General features: G+C 36.5%; 1 protein-coding gene across 2 annotated transcripts in view; it reads right to left on the bottom strand.

Annotated features, from left to right (window-relative positions):
* THSD7B (thrombospondin type 1 domain containing 7B) overlaps positions 1-27,439 on the bottom strand; it is an 861,577-nt gene that overhangs the window by 88,119 nt on the left and 746,019 nt on the right. For both annotated transcript variants that reach the window (XM_072757643.1, XM_072757642.1), the window contains exons 16-17: positions 7,153-7,286; positions 169-319 (exon numbers count right to left, since the gene is read on the bottom strand). In XM_072757643.1, coding sequence (XP_072613744.1) covers positions 169-319; positions 7,153-7,286 — 285 coding nt within the window. The remainder of the gene's footprint in view (positions 1-168; positions 320-7,152; positions 7,287-27,439) is intronic.

The following is a 27,439-nucleotide window of genomic DNA, read 5'->3' as shown; positions in this document are numbered from 1 at the left end:
TGGCATTTTAAATTGCTCAGTCTCGCTATTTTTTTTTCTTTCTTCTTAGGTAAAATTATGTTCTCGTGTTACTAGAAGGATGTTTTGGAGAGCAAGTAGTGTGAATTAGCAGTCAAAAGTGAGGGCAGGGCTGGAGAATTAGGGTATTGACAAGGGAAGAGAAATTACCTGTGGGCATTTGCTCCAAGGTCCCCACTCGGACATGACACATTCACTGGGACACAGGAGAGAGCAGGACTGGGTTTCTGGGGGAATTTCATCCTGGTTGCACAGGCTGTTATCCACGGCTCCCCCTTCACCATCAGCAGCATTCATGCATCTGCAAGGCAAGATCACAGGATAAAACAGTGGAGACTTAAAACAGTGGAGAGTAAATTTGGTTGTAGTTTAGATATAGCGTAGATCTTCCCCTCAAAGATAATTAAACATAAAATAAGGCCAGCAAAGAAATCAAGGGGAAAAAAATTTTCCTTCTTCAGCCAGTTGACCTCTATTGAGTGATAACCCTTTGGTCAGAGCAGGAGAGAAGGATGGAAACACTGGGGACCACTGTAATCCTTGAAGAACTCTCCATGTCAAGAGACCTGCGCTCTTTTTACTCAGGTTCAGCACAGAGTGGATTTTCTTTTTACTGTAACAAATCTTGAAGACTCTTCTTCTCTGAATGAGTTCATCACTTTGTAATAGTGAGACACTTCACAATTCCCATGACTTAGACCTTTCCTACACTTTTATCTCACATCATCCAAACTTCCCTAATATTTGTCCAACACATTTAAAGTCATGGCCAAGGAATGTGAAACATAATTGAACATGTTTTTCTTTCAGGTATTTTCTGCATTTCAGTAAGGAATTTTGGTATCATAAACCAAAGGGCAATATGTAACAGCATTTTCATGCAGCATTTGAGGAAACAGTATGCAGATTCTTGGCCTAATCTGTGTCAGACTTTGAGATGAGTGCTAGCAAAGGCAAGATAATCATGCTATTTATCAAATCCAATCAAAATCAAAGTGTTGTACCAGTATGCCACTATGTATCCACCAGAATGGCTTTAATTAAAAAAAAAAAAAAAGGAAAATATCAAGGGTTGGCAAGAACATACAACAACTCTAACTCTTCTTACTCTGCTGGTTGGACCATAAACTCTTTGAAAAACTAGTCTGCAGTATTTACTAAAGCACAACATATATATATCATATAACCCCACAATTCCATGCCTATTTATATACACTAAAGAAATGTGTATGAATGTGCACCAAAAAAGAAAAAAAACTGACAGAAAATATTCATATTAGAACTATTTGTAATCATCCAAATTAGAAATAGTCCAAGTATTCAACAACAAGGTCAATAGATAAATATATTGTGGTAAATGGTGGGAAAGCATGAACTACTGTTAAATGACAGAGCATGAGTGAAGCTCAAAAATACAAATGCTGCACAAAAGAAGCTAGACACAAAACAATTTGCTGTATGATATCATTCATAGAAAGAAATAGGCAATAGTCATGTATGGTGTCAGAAGTCAGAATAGTGGTTACCTTTAGGGGAATGGTTACTTACTACTAGGGGCTTAAGGTAGTCCTGGTAATATTTTATTTCTTGGCCTCAGAGCTGGTTACACAGTAGTATCCCTGTTGCATAAATTCATTTAACTATACTCCTATGAGGGGCATTTCTCTGTCTTTACATTAAATCTCAATTAGAATTTTATGTTTGAAATATTTTTTTTCAAAATTGTTTAAGGAATACCAGCTACATGTAAACCTCTTTTGCTAGGCATGGGATACAAACTTAGTATTTATTTATTTATAATAATTCATTTAGTAAATATTTTTGAGTACTGACTATGTACTAAGCCTTTGCCTGGCTGCAGGGGCAAACACTCCCTCCCCCCAAAGAAGAAAGAAAGAAGATCCCTATTGTTATGATATTCTTCTTCTAGTAATAATAATCACAGTGAAGGTGAAAATGACAATGATGACGACATAAGTGGTGCCATTTGCTGATGTGATCACTTGAGATACAATGGCACAGGAATAAGCGTTTTAAGACAGACATGCTGGAGAGCTATTGGTGCTCTCCAAATCATGCTTGGCTAGAATGAATTATCCTATACGTTAGGAGTTTCTTTTATACATGTAATTTTTTTTTTAATTCAGGAAAATTGCAATGTAGCCTACTACGTTGTACAGAACATAGTAAGCTTTATGACTTGCTAAGTAATAAAAACCTGTACATTGTAAAAATGAAGTTAACATAGAATGGTAGAAGATGTAAGTAATGCCTTCTAATATAGGGAGGCATGGTATAGAGTCATCTATGGACTTTAATTTCTTTTGTGGTAATAGTCAATAGTGGAAGGAAGGACCACAAAATAGCTTATATGTCTTGCTCCGGACAAACTTAAAAGCTGGAAATTGCTTTCCTTCTTGCCTGCACACTATCAGCTGACATTCTTTTATTATTTCACTTAGAAAAAGGAGATAGGACTTCTAGTCAGTGGCATCCAGTTGAATGTACGCATTAGTCTTTGTTCACTCCTAATATGCCACAAAAACAATAGTAAAGGAATTTGTTACAAAAACCACAAAAAACCCCCCACAAACAAAGAAAACTCAAAAATCCAAGGCAGAAGGAAAGGCATTACCCTACAAGACAAAGAACATGGGTGAGGACAAAGAAAACAAATGGAAAATAAATGAACTGGACACTAGATGAACTAGTATAGCAAGAAGGCTGAAATACTAAGACTTCAAGGAAAAAAAAAGAAAGTAACTCAATTTACTCCACAAAACACACAAAAAATTCAGGAACGTGGGGCACCAAGTACCTCTGGAAATATGGATGAGGCTGAAAAACTGGAAGATTTATGAAAGTATGTTTAAGAAGTACCTGGGCCCTCAGATCTCCTCCTGCAATCCATAGGGCTATGTGATGGCCCCTCCCCTCCCCCTGCAGGTAACTGAAGATTTATTATCTGGAGAGGATCACAAAAAGAGACAGTCTTTGAGCTAGAGAACACATGGCTCACTTAAGGATGGGAATATCATACTGAAAACAAGGGTTTGAGTACAAGTTAACACACTGGAAGAATTATTACAAACCTAGTGCTTTAAAGAATGTAAACTATTATCTTACAATTCTGTAGTATACAAACCCAACATGGATCTCACTAAGCTAACATCAATGCTTTGGTAGAGCTGGATTCCTTTCTGGAGGCTGTAGAAGAGACCACTTCCTTACCTTTTACCAGGTCCCAGGGGCCACCCTCGTTCCCTGGGCATGGTCCCTTTCTCCATCTTCAAAAACAACAGACTTTCATCTCTCTGTCCCTTGAATCTGTGGTCACATTTTCCTCTTTCCCTTTCATTTCCCCTTTCATGCTTAAGAACCCTTGTGAATAACTTGTCCCACCCAGACAATTCAGAAATATCTTTCTGGCTCAAAATCCTCACCTAATCACATCTGTAATGTCCCTTTTGCTGTGTAAGGTGACAGATCCACAGACTTCAGGTATTAGATACGGATATCTTTGGGGGGCCACCATTCTGCCTACCACATCAACAGCCTTCTTTCATTAGGTTCCCAAAAGAGTGGCTGCTAGGATTATCTATTTTCAACATGATTTATGAAAAGACTTTTCTGGGGGTTTTGGCAAGCCCAAGAGTAAAGACTTAAAAAGACTGAAATTGAAGATGTTCCCAAATGAAAATGCCCCTGCAGTTACACCCTGCGTCATCAATTTCCTTCCCATATGTCCCTTCAATTGTTACCTCATTTCTACTCAAAACTCAGAGCAAAACTGCTTTAAAGCATATTTGTTTTCCCCACAGCCTTACCCCCCACTTCCTTCATGACTATCTTTGAATTTAATCACACTTCTATTACCATTCCAGAGAAACCTCTTACCTGGATCATTAACAGACTCCCCATTGCCAAACTCAAGTCAATTGTCATCTTAGTAAATTTCTGAGAACCATTTGAAACAACTGATTACTATCTTTTTCTTGAAAAACCTTCTTGCCTTCCATGTTTCTTGGTTTTCCTCCTTCTCCAACAGCCGTTTTCTCAGTCTCATTTGTAGAGCTTTCTCTTTGCTGTCAACTATGAATATTGAAATTCCCTATGGTTCAATTTCTTATGTCATTTCTTATCAATATACATCAAATGCATAAGCTGCTGATGCCCAAATTTATACCACTGTCTCTCTCTCTGAACTCCAGTCTGTATTGTCACAGTTGGAAGGCAAGGATCATCTCAAATTTAATGTGTTCAAAAGCTAGCTTTTGATTTTCTCTCTCAAATGTCCTAATACTCCTTAATTCAACAAATAGCACCATCATTCCTATGACTGTTAGGCACTAAAACATAGCAGTCATCTTTGATGTTTTTCTTTCTTCCACATTCTACAATCACTTTATAAATAAATCTTGTGGTCTGTACCTTCCAAATATAGTCCAAATATGACCTTCTCACCACCTTCATTATTACCAAGGCCAGTCCAGCCATCAGGGTCTCTCACCTGGAATTCTAGAATGTCTTTGAAACCTTCATTCCTGCTTCTATTTATATACCCCAAAATACCTTCTCTACGTCCAACATGGTCCTTTCAAATGTAAATAAGACTATGTCATTTCCTCTGCCTCAAACATTTCATGGCAAGTACAGTTAGAAAAAAAATCCTTTTACCTTCTTTTAGAAGATTGTATGATTTGAGTTCTGGCACCAACCATTTGGGACATCTTGTTATTCATTTTGTAACAAGCCAAGAAGATTTCTGCTTTGGACACTCCTTCTCCCTGGGATTTCTTTCTACAGATCTTCATATTCATTCAGGTCTCTCATTTCATTTAGATCTCTGCTTGGATATTTTGCTGATCAATCTCTCCAAAACAGTATCCCCCCCATCACTCCAACCCAATTTTTTTCTTGACATTTCAGAGCAAAGACATTCCATTGTATTTATGTATTTGTCTTTTTCTCTGCTGCTATATTAGAAGTTATTTGAGGGTAGAAACTTCTTTTGTTCGCTTTTTTTTATCCTCAGTGCCTAGACTGCCTGATACATAGAATATCTTTTTAAGATAATAAGTGATTGCAACCCAATTTGAACTATGAAGATGTCCTCCAGTTTGAAAGTTTCAAGAAAGAGAAAGGATAAGCTATTTTATTCATTATAACAGTATCTTATTAAGGTCAATAAAAGTTTGAAATGCAAGATACCTAGAAAATCTGCTGCACGATTCACATGTGACCGTACACATAAAGCATACAACAAAATCTGTCACAACAAGATATCACAGACTAGATGCCTTAAAAAAAATAGAAAACTATTATCTCACAAGCTTCTTTCCAGAGGCTTCAAGTCTGAGATCAAGGTGTTGACAGGGTTGGTTTCTTTTGACACCTCTCTCCTTGGCTTGTAGATGGCTGATGACTGCCTTTTCCCTGTGTCTTTACATGTTCCTCCTTCTCTGTGTATCTATGTCCTAATATCCTCTTTTTATAAGGAGATGAATCAAATTGGATTAGGGTCCATTTCAGTGACCTCATTAACATTAATTACCTCTTTAAAGAGCATATCTCTAAATATAGCCTTAATTTGAGGTGCTGAAGGTTAGGACTACAATACATAGATTTTTCACGAATGCAATTCAGCCCATAACAGAGTAGTATTCAGTAGCTGTGTTATTTTTATTATATTGAGCTTTTTATGTTTGAGCTGAGGAGTATGGCTTAAAGGTCTTCTTGTTTCAGTATGTTTTTCCTCAGTCAGCCTGCCACAATTCTGTCGGTAGCAATTTATTCTCTTAAAGCTTTCCTTTTTCTCCTGAGATTTTGCTTTAGTAGTGCTAAGAGGCTTGGTTGGGATGAGTGTGGGAGGTACCACAACTCATCTGCTTGTTACTTAATAAGCTAAGTTATCAGTCATTTTTCACGACCATGAGAACAAGACACAGGAGACACAGATTTTGAAGAGAAAAAGTCTGTGAGAGCTTGAGCATACTAGTCCCCAGAGGAAAGGGGAATGGAAAATGTGAAAGAAAGATAATTTGTCTATTAGCCATTTGCTTGGGTTGATGATAGTTTCATCAACAGCTACTTCTTCCAACATGGCTACCAGTGATTTTGCAACATTGGGACTAAGTCTCAGAAATGGTAGGTATATAATGAATTACTGAATATAGTAAGTTCACTGATGTTGAATAACAATCAACACAAATAAGTAGGCTCTGCCTTAACAAATGACTTCAATGTAACAACTCAACAGGGAGTTATAAGACTTGAGCACGTCCATTTGAAATGGAGCTTCCTAACTCTCACAAAATGATGTGCTAATGCAACTGAATAGTTAGCTGACTAAACTACATTTTCTTCTTGATGTTACATAATACTATTGTTTATCATTAATATTTGCGTTTTCAATTTGTTTAGTCTAACATTTATTACCATTATCCTCAGTTGGTAAAGGAATTCTTTCTTTCCAATTCATTTTTAAATAGGTCATTTTTACAAACTTGACCATTTCCTTTGCTTATTACTACCTGTATTTACAAAACAAAAACTCTAAACAAGATCCCTCTGTAAATAACCCAGAATATACTGAATTCTTTCAGAGGTGTGCTCTTTTTATATTAAAATTCAAAAAAAAAAATAAAAAAAAATAAAAAAAATAAAATTCATCACTGTTGTTTATATTCTCAGACTCTAGTTTCCAAGACCAATAGTGAGGGTTTAAATTGACCTTTTCAATGTACTGACATTCAAAATTAAGATAATGTCCATTAGCTACACTACCCATAGAGCAAAAAAGAGGTATGGTGTCACAGCCAAAAATCTCCCGATTTGTTAACTGTGATGGCTATGAATCAATGGAAGGATTCCAGCCTGCTCCTATACAGTTAGCTTTCCCACTGATGTCTTTTGCAAGGAACAGTACAGATTGTGACCACACTGCAGAGGAAATTCCACTGTACACATAGCAATTAAGACACATATGCTTCTAAAGATACTTAATGATCAGCAAAAGCCAATGTATGTGGTATGAAAATCAGAGTGCATGTGGACAAGCAACACTTTTTTTTTTTTAATAAAAATGCGTAAGTTCCACTGCCCCATTTCCCAAATGTCTCCATTTCCACACACCTGATTTTCCTAGATTGTGTTCCTCCTCCACAGCGCAGAGACCTCAGCTCATTGTGGATTTTGCATGGAGACCAGTGTTCTACAACCCAGGAATACTGATTGCATTCACTGTAGCATGGGACTGCCTCATGCACCTGTCAAGAAGAGGGAAGAAACAAAAAATTATGTGGAACTATCCAAGTTATATAAAACAGCCTATCTTTTAGTAATGCCTGTGGAACATAACCCAAGAACTATACTCTGGCTAAAACAGCCAAATTACACTCCCCAAAAGCAAGATGTATTTGGCTTCTCTGAAATTACTGACTTGCCTAAAGAAACATACAGGGGTAATCAACTAAGACATAATGGTATACCTTCACAGAAGAGAACAAAGGACGGTCATTTCCTATCACTGAGAATAGGAATTCCATTACCATTTCATTTCCTCAAAGACCTCACAAAACATCTATTAGATGGTCCAGCTCTCAATTATATGGCATATCATATTCTCAGATGTACTTTAACATGTCAATTGAAACAAATATATGTAAGGAAAATTTACTCTTGAATATAAGAAGTCCTTATAATGCATAAGAAAAGTGGTATTATTTGCACCGGAAATTTCTCTTTATGACCCCGAATGATCAATGCTAACAGGCAGTCATTTAGCCTCCTGGGTATTGTGGCTTCATATGAATTCAGCTATTTGTAGAATGTTTTCAGAGCATAGCTATAACACACACACACACACACACACACACACACACACACACACACAAGACAAACACTGCTAGACTATTAGAGACTGGGTATGAGTGATTACTGATTGTGAATATTTACAATTTCATGATAAAAACAATGATTACAGTAAATGAATTCTTAGGGTACTTCCTATGCAATTGTTTGTGATGATTTTTTTTTTCCTGAAATTGTATCCCAATGGATAGTCAATTGAGTTTGCCCGCCTTTTTAACACTGAATTTAAAATGCATTACTCAGTTTAGAGCACAGAACTCTCCCTCAGTAGGAAAATGTTTCATTGCATGATAGGTTATTCTAGATCACAAAAATGGCTCTAGTAGAGCATACTGATGAAGAGTGATTCAACCTATTACCAAAATAGTTAATTAATGCTCTTCCTTTTAAATAAGAACTTAAGCTCGAGATTTTTTCTCCCACTGCCTTTCTAATTCCACAGAATTGTAAATGATGACTAGGCAGTGCTATCCAAACAGAAGCATTACTTGCAAGTTTCCACTAAATGTGAGGGAAAGCACTATGTAATGGGATAATCAGAAAACAAGATTGGAGCACTGTCAGCACGTTAGATGGAAATCAAATGAGAAAAGGTTATTTGTGAGACTACATCTTAGGAATCACAAATAATGTCAGAAACTATTTTTAACCATGGGGTTCTATTTGGCTCTCTCATGTAGAGCACACAAGGAAAAAGAAAATCACAAAGTGAAAAATATGTGAGGGCAAAATGAAAGGAGATGGGAAAATAGAAGTGGAAATGGATGTAGGAAAGTAAAGAATTAAGTAATAAAAGAAGCACATTTCATGCTGTGAATGCTGCCAAGAATGGAATGAAAGGTTTGGAAGCAGAACCTACATTAGAATAAGGAGGTAATAACTTGTAAGGGAGAAACGTCTGACTCATAGCATGGTAAAGGTAAGAGGAAAAAAATCTATAAAAATGAAGACATGACCCCAATGGAACAGACACCTGGAAAGTGAGGTGATCAAAGCTGAGGGTTTAGCCAACTCCCCTATACCACAGGAATGAAGATTGCACTGAATTTGTGGGCTCATTTTATAAACTTTTCAATATGTATCAGACAGTTTAAATAAAGCTCTTTGGCTTTCATATGAGATACATGAAAGTCTGCCAGAGCACTTTGTATAAATCGGGGGTAGATGAAAATATTAATTAAAAAAATATCTTCCCATACCTCATGCATGAATTTGTGAGCAAATGGATGGAATATTCTGAGAGGGACCTATTCTTCTAAAGGTATCAATACTAAGCAGAGCTTACATTTTCACCCTCCCTCGTGCATAAAGCCCAAAGACACATAGAATAATGAAAGCCTGTGTAGTTGTCTGTTGCTCTGATTTACACATTTGAATGAATGTCTGATTGCATATTTGATTAACTATTTTTACTCTTTATGCTTTGCAATCTACACCTAAGTAGAGTAGCTAACCTCAATGAAAAGCTGTTGGAAGAGAGGGGGGAAATCTATGTATGAAGATGTTGAACGACCTTCTTAACTAATGGATAAAAAAAAATAGCACCTCTTAAAAAAGATTCACATGGATTGATTTATTTTTCCCCCCCATAAATGTATGCTATTTTAATACTGCTTATACTGTCACTGCTAGCAGATAAACCCCTACCCTTCCTTCAAGGAAATCCACCACTTCCACAAGACTTTGCCCATGACCCCTTTTTTACATGTTTTTGGTACTCAGTGGACAGTATTAGTTTTAAGCAGACTTGTGGCCAGATTATAACATCAGGATGCACACATATGGGACTGGGACAGTGCTGGTGGTTAGAACCTCATTGTGTTGCTGGAGGAGCAGACACATTTAATAAAGTCATCATCTGACTAAGTGTTTCCTGCTTCTCACACTACTTTAGCTCTTTTCTCACTTTGCTCTTAATGTCTACTTTTTACTTTATCTAATGTCCATTTTTTACTTTAAATAAAACTGAGAGAATAAGCTCAGAGAAACACAATTTGTACCTTTCACACCTAAGGATGCTTCTAGTTCTAACAAAAGTCAGATCTGGACAAGCAGCATTTGTTTGGGTGGCTACTTAAAAAAAAAAAAAAACAAACCTTGAGTCTTAGGCAGGTGGAAGCTATGTTTCAATGGTATCTGTATTTCACAAGACATGGAGAATGGAGTGGGTTCAATAAGTATTTGTTGAAATGAAACTAATTTTTGAAGGGGCCCAGGTTGCTAATTGGCCCTCACACAATTCTCTAGAGAACAACAGACTCACTAAACATAATGCGAATGGGGTATTTTAAAAAGTCCAAATGACAATAAGAAGGAGGAAAAACAAAAGCCTTTCCTTTCCATAATGGGGTTGAGGTGAATAGCAATCACTACGTCATCAAAAGGTGCTGTGTGATGATTTTGTAATGGGAAAGACAGACTGTCCCTTAAGAATTGTGAAAATTATCTCCTTAGAGTCCTTGTCCATTAGGCATGGAAGCTTATCGAGAGGACTGGAAACAACCACAAGAGGCAAAAAGTGCAGCAGGCATTCAAGAATAAAAATTAACTACCCAGATGGCCAATTTCTTCTCCTGTCAGTCCTTTATGTTCTGGCTATTTCATATCTATTTCATATTGCTATTTAGTTGGTGCTTATTACAATTTTATAATGGAAATGTGTTAAAGCATGGACTTTATCAAGGAATCATATGGAAATGTTCCGAAGGAAAGAAATGAGCCATGGGAAAGTTAAATGAAAATCATTCCTAAATGGCACAAATTAGGAAGAAAATAACAGGGTTTAATAGGGCCATAGATGCTAAAAATGCCATTGAAAAATCTAAATCCTCTGAGAGAGGCAACATTTCATTCTCCTAGTAATGAGTTCTATTTATTACTTCTTCAGTGGGGAATTGTGTTTTTATAATTTTGCTAGTTCCAGAGTCACATCATAAACTCATTCATTGACTCAGTCTTTTAATATTTATTAAATAAGTCTCTGCTCATTGCAATTGATCATTTTAATTAAGTACTATTTTCTGACATCCATCTCTAACTATAGACAGATTTCCCTGGCATAAACTTGGAAGCAGGGTCTCTCTGGAGCTCAGCAGATGTCATTACTGCATATCAGAGTCCTAGGGTTCAAGGGCTCCAATAAAGCACACAAACAATAACCACAATAAAAACAAAAATAAAGGAAAAATGACTTCCAATTTTCTGTAGTAAAAACCCTTTGCTCCAGTGAAGCTGCCAGTCAACAACCATGTAGAAGTCTTCATGCTGGAGACTTCCATGCTGGGCACTTACTCAGCAGAACTTGACAATCAGTTCAAAAACCCATCTAGGACCAGAAATTCCTGCAAGTCTGGGCCAGGGCCTGTATGTTGGAATATGAGAGGAAGTGGTCTCCTGGGAGTGAGATCAATAAGGTACTATGAGTTCCCTTCATCCCCAAATGCTGTGAGCTTCTAACATAAGATGTACAAATTTGCCTCAGGTCTAGGGCACTCATCTCTTAATTCAAAGAGCTTTGCTCCCAAACCAGCTCTTCTCTACTTGTCTAGTGTTTCTTTCTTTGTTTCTCCAGGGCTCATGCTTTCCCTTTAGGAGAGAACCCTACACTATACCCTTCCTCAACTTAACCAAATTTTGCTCCTTTTCACTGTTAATCAACTAAATTATGCATTCCTCTATTAAGAATGTAGGAATGACTGGAAAGTATTACATTTATACGAGTAAACTTTTGCTTTCATTTGTGTTAATCATGTATTTACACTTGTCTCTACTCAGCGTAATACATTCAATGCTACAGTTCAGTCCTAAAGCAACTACATCCACATGTTTTACAATGTGCTCATCACTGGCCACTGGTTATCAAGGACACCATAAAATGCTGTGTAGAAGTTTACAGTTTACATAAGATATTTTATGTCTCAGGTCTCAATCATCAGGGTCATTTGAGTTACACAAGATTAGCAAAATCCCTATTTCTAGGTAAAAATAAATAAAATTTGAAGATGCTCCGTGAGTCATTCATGGGATGAATGGTGCTCAAACTGAGATGATTTTAGAATCCCACTCTGATGATGCAAACAGTGTGTGGGTTTTGCCTGTTTAGCTTGTTTGGGCACATTGCCATGCTCTGAGAATATCTTTCCAATGAGGAAAATAATGCTAATATTTATAAATTCCTAAGAAGGGAAAACCAAGAACAAAATTTTCAAAGATGTCTACATAGTAGATGATGCCTATTACTTTATTTATATATGTGTAACTGCACAAACAATTGATCCCAAGGCTTCAGGTACAGAGCCTCTTCATAATTTCAAAAAAGCAAGAAGTATCTCAGGAAACCAACTTCCAAGAGAAGGTCTAAGTCTTTTAGAGGGTTGCAATTCTTTGTGTGAATGGGGGGGGGGTGGGTAAAAAATCCAAAACTGTTTTTAAATTGGTATCTGTGGGAAAACTATTATGCCTAACATTTTTGCAATGTGTTCCTCAACACATATGGAGTTTTCTGGAAATCTGGAATAAAGTGACCCATACTTGCAAGGTGGGCAACTGCCAGTTCCAGACTCAATGTTCAAGACTAAGGCCCTGGATGGCTTCCTCTTTCAAGACACTTTCTCACACTAGCTTCTCTAGCTACAAAGTAATTGAAAAGATTTCCCAAGCATGCCCTGTACTTATCACCATACCTGGTTTGTGAGTTCACCAGTGGTTTTATTTATTTATTTTTTTTAATTTTTTTTATTTATTTATGATAGTCACAGAGAGAGAGAGAGAGAGGCAGAGACATAGGCAGAGGGAGAAGCAGGCTCCATGCACCGGGAGCCTGATGTGGGATTCGATCCCGGGTCTCCAGGATCGCGCCCTGGGCCAAAGGCAAGCGCCAAACCACTGCGCCACCCAGGGATCCCTCACCAGTGGTTTTAAATATATATGTTTTCTTTTCAGTTTTCATAGTAAAAACAAAAACAAAAACAAAACAAAACAAAACAAAACCTCAAAATAAAGCTCAAAATGCTGAATGAATCTTATTTGCAAAATTAGGAGACAAACGGTTGAACTTAAAGTCAATGGAAAGTTTATTAGAAAAGTAATGGAGGTGGCTACAGTACTCATCTTCTAAGAACAGTAGTTTCTTATCTAGATGTACAGGTTCTGAGAACTGTAACATTGTATTGAGAGGCCCATAAATGCATTCCCATACCAAACCATGTCTGTAGTCTCAGTGAAGAATATAATCTCAAACATAGTGTCACCACCACTCATCAAATGAATGTAGGCAATGCTGTGATTAATGAAGTTTTAATTTAATTTGAAAGCATTGCTGTATTTGAAATTGCTCATTAGAAAGTTTTTCAATCCAGTTTGGCCAAAAGTACAAGATCCTTATAAGAAAAATGTAGAGAACTACTGCCTTTACATACAAAAGGAGGAAAAAAATGGACTAACAATGAGGCTATGCCTTAAAAACACATTACTGTTTCTATTTTGATAGAAGATACAGTGTACAGAATAGCCTTTTTCTAAAGTGAATATGGAAGAATGTTTCGTATGAGAAGGTCTAACCTCTAGAATTTTTTCCCTTTCATTTTTTAATCGTCTAAAGCACATAACCCATTACCTCCAGTCTGAATACCACTGATGACTGAAAAAATAGGGTCCTAAGCCGTGCACATACTTCCTCCCCTACCCCATTTTTCCTGCCTCCCTTAGGATATTACATGTAACCTGAACTTTACAGAGGGTATTTAATATTGGGGAGCCACCAAGTCATCATGTAAAAGACCATAGTTAAAGCTCAGTTACCTGTGTTAACGTAATTTAGATTATTTGTAATGGCAAACAAATAATAATGCCTTAGTTTTTTTTAACCCACAATATTTCCCAAGTAGCAGATTTACATTTCTTACTATGCATGATTTAAATGACTATGAAACTACAGTCCTATAGTGAAATGCATGGTAATAGGCAATCAACAAAAATGATGGTTGTGCAGATCCTACACAGTACATGATATTTTACAGTAGAGCACTAACACACACATACACACAGGGGCACGATCAGACTCCCTCTGTGTCTGATAGGTGGTACAGAATTACGGGAACATATTGACATAGACAAGTTGGGGCACGCTGAACTATAAGGCCTACACTCTGTACCTCAGCACTAGTAACCAATCATGAAAGACAGAATAAGGGGGAAACTCACTCCAGAGTCAGACTGACTTTTCCAACACCCTGGGAGATGCCACCCACTGCCATGCTGTGTTAACTGAAAAGAAATTAGATGGGATTTTTGCAGATTGCTCATAATATGCCAAAGACTATTATCATGGTGGTCCATTGGATTTGTGTAGAACAGCTTGCAGTAATCAGTAATCACACTGAAGTGGAGGGAAAAAAAAAAAAAAACCTATGCCAATATCATGGATATTTCCAGAAGACTCTGGAAGGGTTGAACTAATAGCCCTTCAGAAAAGAGGTTATGAATGAACCTTGAGAACATTATATGAAATAAGCTAATTACAGAAGGACAAATACTATGAGTCCACTTACAGGAGGTATTTCAAATAGTCAAACTCATTGAAGCAAAGAGTAGTGGTTGTCAGGGGTAGAAGAAGAGGGAAATGGGAAGATGTTAAATACTGAACATATAATTTCAATTATGCAAAATGAATAAATTCTAGAGATTTGCCTACAACTTTGTGCTATGGATAACAAATACTGTATTACATACTTAAAAATTTATTGAGGGTGGATCTCATGTTAAGTTTTTTTTTTATTTTTTATTTTTTCATGTTAAGTATTTCTACCATAATAAAAATTTTAAAATTTAAAAAGAGAGTGTGTCTCAAAGTTAGATTGTGCCATGGTAACCGGACTAGAGAAAAAACAAAACAAAACAAAACGTGCCTGCCTGCCCTTATTACATATGAGATACTGTTGAGAAGTTTGGTGCAAAGATTAGATAGATAGATAGTTAGATAGATAGATAGATAGATGGATAGATGATAGATAGATGAATGGAGAGAGAGAAAGAGAAAGTATGTGAGTGGGTGAGTCTGTCACTTATCTGGGTCACAGCATATGACCATCAGAAATCAGGGGAGAAAGAAACTTTCTCTGTAGACAAGAGCCTGAAATGGAAACTCCTGCCTTCCGGCAGGTAACAAAAGTTTTACAAGTTAGAGGCATAAAGCAGAAATGAACAGACCTCAGTTCTTACAAACACACATCCTCAGGGTATCTAGATCAGAAAGGTATATGGTACTGTTTAGGGTTTATCAAGACAGGGAGGAGAAGGGGTTTGGCCTGAGGCTTGCAACTCTTTACCTAAGTGTCAAACAAAAGTGAAAGCTTGGGGGAAAGTCTTTACTCTCCTTATTGGCCTTTGCTAGGACAGGATCTTGTACAGCTAGCTCCCACTTATTCTCAGTAGCTGAGAGCATCATGCTATCCCAATATTCTAAGATATATGCAACTGTTTCTTCACTCACTAAATGCAAAAAGCCTCTGAAAACATGCCTAGGAAATCAATATAATTTGGATGATAAAAACATAATTTCATAAAGAAGTAGTTTAATCTAAGTTGCACACCCCTTAGGCAGAGAAATCCTATGTTTGTGTGGCCAGCCTCTCACATACAAATGACAGAGAAAAGCCCTAGTTAGGATAATCTAATAGGAACTACTTTGGATGAGAAATTTGCCAATCAAGCAAACAAACCAAAATGTAAATATAATTCTCATAAACTGTACACAAGGGCCCCTGCACGTATGAGATGAAGCCTGGAGACTGCAGCTAGCTGGGGTAAGTAAATGGGGAAATGTGGTGAGATAGAATTTTATTTGTAGACAATGGGAGCCACTAGTTTCTGAGATTTCTATCAAGAGATATACTCCAAATAAAGTTTGGGGAACATAAATTACCTCAAACAGAAGGGAGATGAAAGTGGGAGAGAGCTCTGAGCAAGGCAGAAATGGCAGCAGTCCCAGTAGGAGGCTACAGTTTGGGAATAATGATCTTCGTAACTGCTATTTCCACAAAGCTTCCAACACGATGAGGAAGAAGAGACACTGGGATTTGGAAGTGAAAATGAAAGAGACAATCCAAACATCAGTGCTACTTTTTGAAATTATTTAAGATTAGTGTATTCTAGAACCTAGGGACACATGAAAGCTTCCTCTTTTTCACCAACAGAATTGTGAAGAAAAAGACAAGGCATCAGTTTCCTAAGAGCCCTAAATTCCAGGGAGTATTGCTAATGAGCAGAGCAGCAGAAACTCTTGGGTATTTGCCCAGAAAACTTTTCATGACATATTTACCATCTTATCTTGTCTTAAGTTGGCTTAGTTGGCATAAATCTGATGCCGTATAGGACCTGAAAAGCAATCCAGTCTTTGTAGGATTTGCTCAGAACTTACCAATACTAGGCAAGCACAAAATTGGCTTCCAGCACCGTGACCAAAAAGAAAGCCTCATAATTGGTGTTGCACATGCAATGAGAGCTCTAAGCTCATCAGGCTATAGTCGTTTAATCATTACCACAAATAAACCTTACCTACTCTGAAATGCATCAGAATTCTCATATAGCACTATTTTATTTTTTTAAAAGATTTTATTTATTCATGAGAGACACTCAGAGAGAGAGAGAGAGAGAGAGAGAGAGAGAGATAGGCAGAGACATAGAGGGAGAAACAGGCTCCCACATGCAGGGAGCCCAATATGGGACTCCATCCTTGGGACTCCAGGATCACGCCCTGTGCCAAAGGCAGGTGCTAAACTGCTACGCCACCCAGGTGTCCCATATAGCACTATTTCAACGGTCAATCAGGAAGTCAAAGAGAACAAAAGGAACCATTAAAAATTTAAATAAAAACTTAAAAAAAAAAAGAAAAAGATGGTCCTTTTTCTGGTTAGTAAAACCTATTTTAAAAAAAAAGGAAAAGCAGGGATCCCTGGGTGGCTCAGCGGTTTGGCGCCTGCCTTTGGCCCAGGGCACGATCCTGGAGTCCCAGGGATCGGGTCCCACGTCGGGCTCCCGGCATGGAGCCTGCTTCTCCCTCTTCCTGTGTCTCTGCCTCTTTCTCTCTCTGTGTGTCATAAATAAAAATAAGTAAATCTTAAAAAAAATAAAACATAAAAGAAGGAAAAGCATAAGAATTGCTGACTGCAAACTTCCTTCCTAATTTGGCTAATTTCTAAAAGATCCTAGCATAAAAGGCAGGAGAAGAGAAGGAAATCACTGTACTTTTCATCCAACAAAAACAGATGCAATTATTAATTCCTTATAGGTCGGAGCCAGAGAGGAAAATAATTATAAAATATCTTCAAGAGACTTTTTGCACAAAGGTTATATGTTACACACACACAGAACTACCTTTTTCTTCTGTGCATAAACGTATAAAGCAGCTGTTCTCAGCCTGCACTGTGCTCTCACAGTGTTCCCTGTTAAAATGCAAGACCAGGCACAGCACAAAATGGCTTTTTAAAATGTGAACTCTTAGTGTGAGTTCTCCCATAACAAACCTGATGTGTCGGGGACAAAGTTAAAGTGAAACAGAGAGTCACACATGATGTTTTATAACCCAGGATAGCACAGCCTGACCTTTGCAGAAATGAGAGGCAAGATTGATTGGATAATGGAATCCCTGCCATTCACTTACATGGTGATAAATTGAGATCCTGGCTCCGATTTTCACCCCAGTTTCCTGAGTCGGAGAGTCTTATTAGGGACTAATTGGAAGCTGCTGCTTTATGGAATAAAAAAATATCGCATTGCAAACATTCTTCCTCTGAGGCAGAAAGTGAGGAAGACGCAAGGACTAAGGCAGACCTTTCTGGTTCTTCATGAAATAAAAACAGAAGATGATTGCTGCAGGAAAATGATAGTTTAAGGCAGACAGTACCTGGCCTCTATTTTAGTAAATTTTATTGCGACCAAAGGGAAGACAGCTGATAGTAAGAAGTCATGTCTAACAAGAGCAAATATTACTATATACAACACCAATAACAAACCTATTCCTGGGTACTTCCACCCCACAGGTTATTCAAAAAAAACATGACAGTGAAGGTCTTAAAATGTGCTACAGTATGATCAGTTAACTCATTTACAAAAGTGGACATTTTCTACAAATTTGGCCGGGATAAACAGTTAAACCATAAATATACCTGTGCCTGTGCAACCAATAGCAGCCTTCCTGGGATCTGTACTAAGGATTCCAGAAATCGTTTTTTGTACAAATAACCCTCCCTGCCCCACCAAAATAAATAGGATATAAAGTTATTTCATGTCCCTGGTTTCTACCTTGTGCTTAATAGATGTATATTTGCATAAATATAAATGAATGAGTGCAGAAATATTTCTCTGAGCATGCTTCCTGAAGAGCATACACCTAGCACAAAACATGATGCTGGCATCATCTGGAGCTAAAACTATTGCCCTCTTTACAATTTTACAGGAGTTTTAGTATTATACATTAGTAATTAAAATCTAATTGCCTATAATTGTACTCTGGTCCCATGATTTGGAAGTAGATATCCAAATGAATTCCGAGCCTTATGTTTTTAGATTTATATAATTTCAAAATTCTCTCATTTCTAAATTTCTGATCTCTGAATATAGATGCTAGTAATTGGACAATATTACCCCATTTCCCCATTCCAATTATGGGTGCCTTGAATTAAGAAATATACTAGCTTCTAAAGCAATTGACTTTGTCTTCCCTTTTTTAAAAAAAAGATATTATTTATTTATTCACGAGAGAGAGAGAGAGAGAGAGAGAGAGGCAGAGACACAGGTAGAGGGAGAAGCAGGCTCCATGCAGGGAGCCTGATGCGGAACTCGATCCCAGGACTCCAGGATCACACCCAGAGCCGAAGGCAGGCGCTCAACCACTGAGCCACCCAGCTGTCCCTGACTTTGTCTTCCTGAAAGGCAGGTAATATTCAAGGTGATCCGCACTCACCATGCTTGGCTAAAGGCAGAGTCTGCTGGCATGAGGGAGCCAGGCTCATAGTGACTATGGATCTCTCAGAAGGTGGAGGTGATACCTTGCACCTTGCATTGCACATAGCCTTTGGCATGGGCAGGGCCCTTGACAGACTCAATAAATTCCTGTTGAACTAAACTATAGGAAGAACCTGGGTGGCTCATTTGGTTAAGTACCTGCCTTAAAACTCAGGTCACAATCCCAGGGTCTTGGGATTGAGCCCCACATCAGTCTCCCTGCTCTGTGAGGAGCCTGCTTCTTCTCCCTCTTACCCAGCCTGCTGCTCCCTCTGCTTGTGCTCTCTGGCAAATAAATAAAGTCTTTAAAAGAAAATAATCTGCCTTAGCAGGAATCACCTGCTTTGGATTGATGAACTTGACAAATTGACATTTGTAGAGTAATTTAGGAGATGAGCAGCCATCAAGGACTTTACTTGTATTGGATTCTGGTTCTCCATTATTAGATTATTTGGGACCCTATTAAGTTAATAATGGGGTCCTCTTTGGGGTTACCTTCATTTCACTCATGAGGTGATCCTTTATACTGTGTGAAAAATTATCTGTGGTCTAGTGAGCAGAGAAGGAAGCTGTGAGAAAGGGGGTTTGTATTAGGTTATGCCACTGATTTCTTGGCAGCTCACTTAAGGGACTCTCAGGGTCTACCTTTTGGTTTTCATCTCTTGACTTTAGTGTGTATTTTCAAGAGAAGAACAATAATGATATATGAGCTTTAGAAAGTTTGAGAGTTCACTGTAATAAGTAATAATATCTGTTTTGAGGAAGATCAGCATTGAAACACGGAACTGAAGGTAAACTTTATGATCATCTAGTTCAACTGCACCATTTTCTTTGTCAAAAACACACCGGCATTTCCATGTGGATTAACTTGATAAACTTAATAAACTTTACAATAAACATTGCAAGTTCAAAACCTGGGAGAGATGATAGAATGATAGAGACAAATGCCTTGAAATTTTATGCTTTCTCACCCTCCACAGCACCTAATATATTGCTGAGAAAAAGAGATGTACAATCAGTGACAGCTAAGCCAGCAAAACAACTTCAGTCACTCCGAAAATAGCACTACTATTTCTGACTATTTCTGATAAAGATACAAGGGGTATTTACAATTCCATAGTCACATCAATTTTTGACATTTCTTTTGAGTATGAAATGGTTCCTCCTAAAAAGGCAAAATCTTTTTAGAGCTGAGACATATAAAGTGCCCAACGTTGCAAGACTTAATTAAAAACTATTAATTTATTGATCACTTACAAGGCAGAGTAGCATTGAGGAGGAATAGAATAAATATAGAATGAATATAATGAGAACTATTCTTCATTAAAGATACATGTTATCAGATAACAGCAGTTATAGATTGTTTAACAGCTGGAACTAGGTATCTTATTCACTCATGTATTAATTCATCAGATACTACTGATGTTCCACTACGTAACACCAAGAACCTCCTTAACCATTGGATGAATAAAGATGACACAAATCCTTTTCTTTTGCATGTTCTTGAACTATGGCCCATGGGCCAAATATGACCTGCCACTTTTTCTTTTTTAAAAAATGAGATATACTTTTTCCTAAAATTCTCTTTTATAGTATACAATTCAGTTTTTGTAAATGCATTTGTAAAGTTGTGAAATCATCACTACTTTTGATTCCACAATATTTTCATCACCCTGAAAAGATGCCTATGCCTACACTAGCAGTCATTACCCATTCTCTCCTTCCCCCTTCCCCTGGCAACTGACCATTATCTTTTTGCCTCTTTTCTTACCTATTCCAGACACTTCATATAAATGAAATCATATAATATGTGGCCTTTTGTGTCTGGTTAATTTCACTGAGTATAATATTTTTGAAGTTCATACATGTAGGACAAGTACTTCATCATTGTTTACAGCTGAGTAACATTCTAATGTATTGATAGACCAAATTTGTTTATTCATTTTTGGATAGTTGATGGAAATTTGGGTCGTTTTGATCTTTTGGTTATGAATAATCATGCTATGAATATTTGTGTACACATTTTTGCATTGGATTTATGTTTTCGATTCTGTTGGCTATATACCTTGGAGTAGAATTGTTGGGTCATGTGGAAACTGTTTATGCTTACTTGTTAACTGCAAGAGTTTTCCAAAGTGGCTGTAACATTTACATTTCCTCTAGGAATGTACAAGGGTTATGATTATGCTACCTTCAACACTTATTATTGTCTTTTTTATTGTGATTATAGACATCTTAGTGGCTGTGAAGTGATACCTCATTGTGATTTTGATTTGTATTTCCCGAATGACTAATTATTAGCATCTGAGCATCTTTTCACGTGCTTATTGGCCATTTGTATATCTTATTTGGAGAAATGTCTACTAAGAATCTGTACCTGTTGATTAATTAGTCTTCTAATTGTTGAGTTTTAAGATTTCTTTGTTATTTCTTGGATACTGAATCCTTATCAGATAGATGATTTGTAAATATTTTGTCTCATTCTGTGGATTGTCTCAGCACTTTTTTGATGATGTACTTTGAGTTACAAAAGCTGTTAGTTTTGATGAAATCCAATTTACCATTTCTTCCCTGTCACAGCTTGAGCTTCAGGTATCTGTTGTCTAATCAAAGGTCACAAAGATTTGCACCAATGTTTTCTTTTAACAGTATATAGTTTTTACCTTTAAATTTTGGTCTTTGAGGATGCCTAGGTGGCTCAGCAATTTAGCGCCAGCCTTCAGCCCAGGGCGTCATCTTGGAGTCCCAAGATCGAGTCCCGTATCAGGCTCCCTGAATGGAGCCTGCTTCTCCCTTTGCCTGTGTCTCTGCCTCTCTCTCTCTCTCTCTCTCTCTCTGTGTGTGTCTCATGAATAAATAAAATATTTAAAATAAATAAATAAATGTTGGTCTTTGGCCCATCTTTAATTAATTTTTCTCTGTATGGAATATGCCTTCTTTTTTATTTGTATAGCTCATATTTTTTTGTTGAAAAATTAGATATTTAAAATAATATAATATGGAAACTCTGGAGACCAGCTTCTTCCCTCTCTCCAGTATGTGTTGTTGTTGCTGCTATTATTATTGTTGTTGTTGATCAACTTTTTTAACCTAATTCTGTGAAGTCTGTTTGTCATGCCTAATGATATCTCTGTCTAATGATCTGATGTCGATTCCCCTTAATGCCTGGCACCAAAATTTCTCCAGTCTTTGCTCAGGGCCTCTGTGTGTGTTGAGGCACACATTTAACCCTCAGCCAGGCCATTTACAATTTTCTCTTTGTGTTAATTTTCTGCTTGCACAGAGCCTTAAGGTTAGCCTGAAGCGAAAGAGTCTTTCTTGTTAGGGCTTTCATAAGTATGTGCACAGCTATCTGCATGTCCATGGTCTTGTAACTGCCAGGAATATGTCAGAGTTTTTCCAAACTCCTGTTCACATCTTATTCCCTAGCTTTTTCTTTTAAGCTTTTTTGTTATTCTATTGTTTTTCCCTACTGTTAACTATTGTCTCAGGTAGCTACAAGTTAAACAATTACCTCTGATTGTTTTAGAGTAATATGTCCAAGTTCTTCACACTGAGCCTGTTCTGAGGCAGGTCAAACAAAAATAGCCTTGTGAATGGGTTCTTCCAGGGAGTCACCAGACAGTTAAATAATGACACTTCTTCAAGAATAAGACCTTGAAGGAGCTCCAATCCTGTTCAGCCCTCTCCAGTGGCTGACAGGCTACTTATTATTATTGTTACTTATTATACTACAATTGTGGGCAGCTTCATTTAAGAACACTATGGAGCTGCAGTTATGAGCACTGATGTAAAACAATTTAAAATGTAATAATCTGTTCTGAGATTTAGCCATTTTCCTTGAATAAATGTTTCCCATATTGCACAGCTTTTGATTAATTTACAGAGTCCTAAGAAACATTACTTGGACAATTTTTGCCAGTATTCTTATTGCTTTTATGCAGGAAAGGATTTTGGGAGATCCCTCCTCTATTATTTTTACTGATATTGCCTATTTATTTAAATTTTACTGAGTCACAGACATGTTCATTCATGTAGGCCTTATCTATGACTGCTTTTGTGCCACTATAATAGAGCTGAGGAGTTGTGGCATGATCTTAATGCCTATAAAGTTATATTTGCTTACCCTTTCTCTATAACCCAGTCCATTCCACAACATATTCTCTATGTTATAGTCTATATTAAACTTCTAATCGTTTATTTCTTACATTGTAATTTTATGAACCAATTTTGAGAGAAATCTTCAAACGAGTGTCTTTTTTGGTGTAAAGTTAAATAAAAAGGAAATATACTAATCAATAAGATAAAGGATTGGTTATTCAGAAAGAATTATGTCATGAACAAGGAGAAGGATATACACAATTTTCAATCTATAAAAAAATGACTTTATGTCAACAAAATGAAACATTTGGGGTCAGTGAGCTAAAACACCACCTCAAGCTGCATGTACTATGGTACATAGTAGATAGCCCTGTTAGCAAAAAGTCATTATTTTCACTCAGAGAAAGAGGTTTCTAAGGGACTCTAAGAACTCATCCTGACAGATCATTATAATAATCTTAGAGTTAAATATGAGACTATGAAATGAATCTTTAATTTTAGCAAATGCATCTTCTTCATAAATGGTTTGTGTAGGCCGACCATGAAATGGGAGATGACCCTAAGAATAACATGTCATAATTCTATATGCCATATGACCAGAAAAAAACAACTTGACCATTTAGAAGACACTTAGATATAACAGAAGGTAACACATTATAAAATTCTTTGGATTTGAAATCCTGCTATCTAACTCCAGTTAATAGTAGGTTGAATCAGTTGAAGTTGTATATTCTATACTCTCCCCAGTGTACAGGATCCAAATTACCTAGCCATTTTATCTTTCATTGACAGACCCTGTAAAACTTTGCACAGGAAAAAAAAAAAAAAATCTGGATTCTCCTCTAACTGACAAACTCACTTTTAGGTGTACTTAGCTCTTGGCTCCTAATGCATCAGAAATATCACTCTAGTCTACTATACTGGTAGCCTCTGAAAACGTTACTGATGTTTTTATTTATTATATGACCAACAATATTTTTTAAAAATTAGGGTGGACAGAGATAGCATGTGGATTTATTAAAACTATAAAGGAACTTGAGATTTATATGAGAAATTGATGTAAACCTGAAAAAGATTAATTCCTTTAAAGAACAAAGAGAGAGATTGAAAGAGAGAAAACTATTGATATGCTAAATGCTATTTAGTGACCCTGAAATCAGCATCTCAGGAATTTCTGTATGGAATTTGTATGGAATTTTTGACGATGTTTGGAGATAGAGAGATCAAGCACAATACCATCTAATATACTCTGAAAGTACAGAGCAGATTTAATATCAGAAACCTTTCCAGGGCCTGATATATTCTGATTCTAAAGTCGTAAAGTGTTATTTTCTCGATTTCATAAAATAATATTGGCATGACAAATTTAAGCAGATACAAATCAATTTTCTGGATTTCTAAAATGGTCCTTCTGCTGGTGTAAAGTCATACATTTAAGAGCAACATACAGGCAACTGACTCTCCTACGGGAAGATATTTTTCTTCCGTGTGTGAACAATGTTTTGATCGTGATTTACAAAGAGAAAAAAAGCTGATTTGTGAAGGAAAACATCAAAGCTTCTTTTCACTAAATGAAAACAGTAAAGATCAAAACAGATTGCAACACCAACCTGAGCCTTTGTAGAAGTCCATGTTGGCAGTGCATGACAAGCAAAAAGGAAAGAAAATTATATATGCATTAGTTGAGCTGCTATTATAATGCAGAATTGAAAAAAAAAAGTAGAAATCCTTTTCCCGGGTTATTCAAAATTAATGGCTTACATTTCATCTAGAATTTGAATGTTTCCCTCCCAAAAATGCTTTATTTTAGTAAATATGAAACATATAATTGTGTAGGATAAAGAACACATGGATCTGAAAAAGTTGAACAGGTTTTCCCCAGCTGTCCTCTGGCTATGAGGGTTGAGTTCTAAGAGAAAGGCTTAAGGAAATACATTAAATCTCTGAAGCTTAACTCAAATTCCCTTAGTATCCCAGTTACAGTTCACCAATCAAAGCAGGAAAAAAAAATTAAGGATACAGCACGTGTAGACCAGACTCTTAGAATGTAGACTCCATGATACTTGTTCTTACTGCCTACTTTTTCTGCATCATGTATCTTTACTTTTTAATCTTATAATTTTAATTTTGAACTTATTTAAGTGGCTATTAATTACTGTCATTTCTACAAATAGATTATAAGACTATATGCTTCCCAAGAGCAGGGCCAGAAACATTTTGTTCTATTGTTGTTCATCATTGTCTTCCCAATGTTCATCTAGTGCCTGGCATTGAGTAGATATTTCAAAAATATTTGTAGAAATATAAATGAATGTAGTCCCAAGGCAATGTAAATCACAAATTTTATGATATGTCTGAAGAACTATAACCCAACTCTCAAATCAATTTTCTATTTGAATTCGTTTTTTACATAATAGATCATAAATCTTAACTTAACATAATAATAGTTGCAAAGAATCTAAGTTGGGTAGGTCAACTAAACATCCATATACCTGGTATCTTGCGAATTCTAGTCACATTTGAATCAATCCATCATCATCATAATGTGTAACTAATGGTTGTTTACAACCAGAAGTCACTTCACAAACTTAGCAGGTAGCTAAACTTACTATCAGTATTTCAAAAGCGCCATTAAAATGGATTTGTTGGTTATAAATAATACAGGTCAAAAGAGTATTATTGGCTTTATATAGAAGTATAAAAACTTGTAGAAGTGGTTAATGATAAGGAACTTAGGGAAATTTCCAATAGTAGAGAAATGTGTTTCATGATAATGGCTAGATATAATTAAGTCAAAATTAAGTGAACGATGAACAATGTTCACATAATTATTTTATTGCACATTAGTATCACATCTATGGAAGTGGTTCATTTGCTTCAATAGTTAATATTAAATATTTTAATATTTAAATTAATATTACTACCAAATCTTGATGATTGCTGCTTGTGGATTGGAATTTAGATAGATGAACAGAGAGATTTGGGTATATTGCTTGCTTTACTCATGTGGTGTGTCAACACCTTGAGTTTTTTGGCCTATCCAGAACTTAGAGTTAGTAGGGTTCTGTGAATACAGCTCTACAGCTCAAGGGTTGCTAAAACTATTTCATTTCAGTTAATTGCACATCTATAGAAAACATGTATATGTGTAAATAACAAATGCTTTATTAATATTAAAAGCCAAGAATTCTCTCAATGGATAATAATGGGTAATTTCTTTAATATAGTTGGCTACATTTCTAAAGAGCAATAATCAAAGTAACTTCTTTGTTATCGTCAGGATATTTACCGAGGAAGTTTTTCAAAGCATTAATAATCATATCAGATCTGGCAATGTGACTCTACTTGATGAACTCAGTTATTTTCCAGAAACCACATATACTACCTTTTCTTTTTCTGTCTTTTAAAAAAGCTTGGTACCGTAATGATTTAATCTGTGGTTAAAGTATGTAATTTTTGGATGAGATTAATCCTCTATTGTTAATGCTCAAAATTCTTTGAAATATTTCAACCACTCTCACCTCTAGATGCAACCTTATTATTTTTTTTCCTTAGCCTAACTTATACTGTTTTTGGCTCTTTCTACTTTAAAATACTACTATTGGATAAACTGTAATGTGCCTAAACAGAAACTGCCCACCTTTCCTGCTGGGCCAACTCCATTTTCACACATCTAAATACTACTCTAAATACTACTCTAACTTTAAAGCTCAGTTCAGTTCAGGTCTGACTTTCTCTTCCTCTAAATTTCCCCAAATCTGTGCTTCCATACTCCTCTGGATTCCCGAGGCTCAAACAAACAAACAAAAATATATATATATATATATATATATATATATATATATTCTATATATATTCTATGTTTCCAGATACAGTTTGAGTCTGTTTTAAGACTGGGATCCATAGAACATACATCCAACAAATTCAAACCAATTCACTTGACTACTCAAAACACTGCAGGAGCTCCTATTGCACTTAGAACCATACCTGTGGTTCTCTTATTCCTGACCCACTGAATTGTCAGGGAGCCCACCCTGCCTATTTCTCTAAAATTATCTCCAAGTCTCTCCCTGTAGCTCATTCCACTCCAGCCATTCAGCCCTTCATACTGTTCCTCAGACAAGAAAGGGAAAGCCTGTTTCTGTATCCCTCTCCATCTCCTCTCCATTATAATATTCGTTCTTTAGGCTTCCACAGCTTCCCTTCGCACATCACTCTGGACTATGCTCTGATGTCACTATCTCAAAGAAATCTTTCCTGATTATTCTATCCCTTTACCTTTCTTTATTTTCTTCATATGACCCATCATTACTTGTAAGTATATTTATAGGCTTACTTATTTGCAATCTATTTCCTTCACTAGAATATAAGCTTTACCTGAGCAGAGCTTTTGGCTGTTTTGTCCTTAGCTGTATTCTAAGCCTATGGCAATAGGAGGTACTACACA

This window comes from Vulpes vulpes, chromosome 5, assembly GCF_048418805.1.
Source record: "Vulpes vulpes isolate BD-2025 chromosome 5, VulVul3, whole genome shotgun sequence".
Taxonomy (NCBI): Eukaryota; Metazoa; Chordata; class Mammalia; order Carnivora; family Canidae; genus Vulpes; species Vulpes vulpes.
The sequence above is the reverse complement of the archived record's forward strand: the minus strand, read 5'-3'. Positions and strand labels throughout refer to the sequence as shown.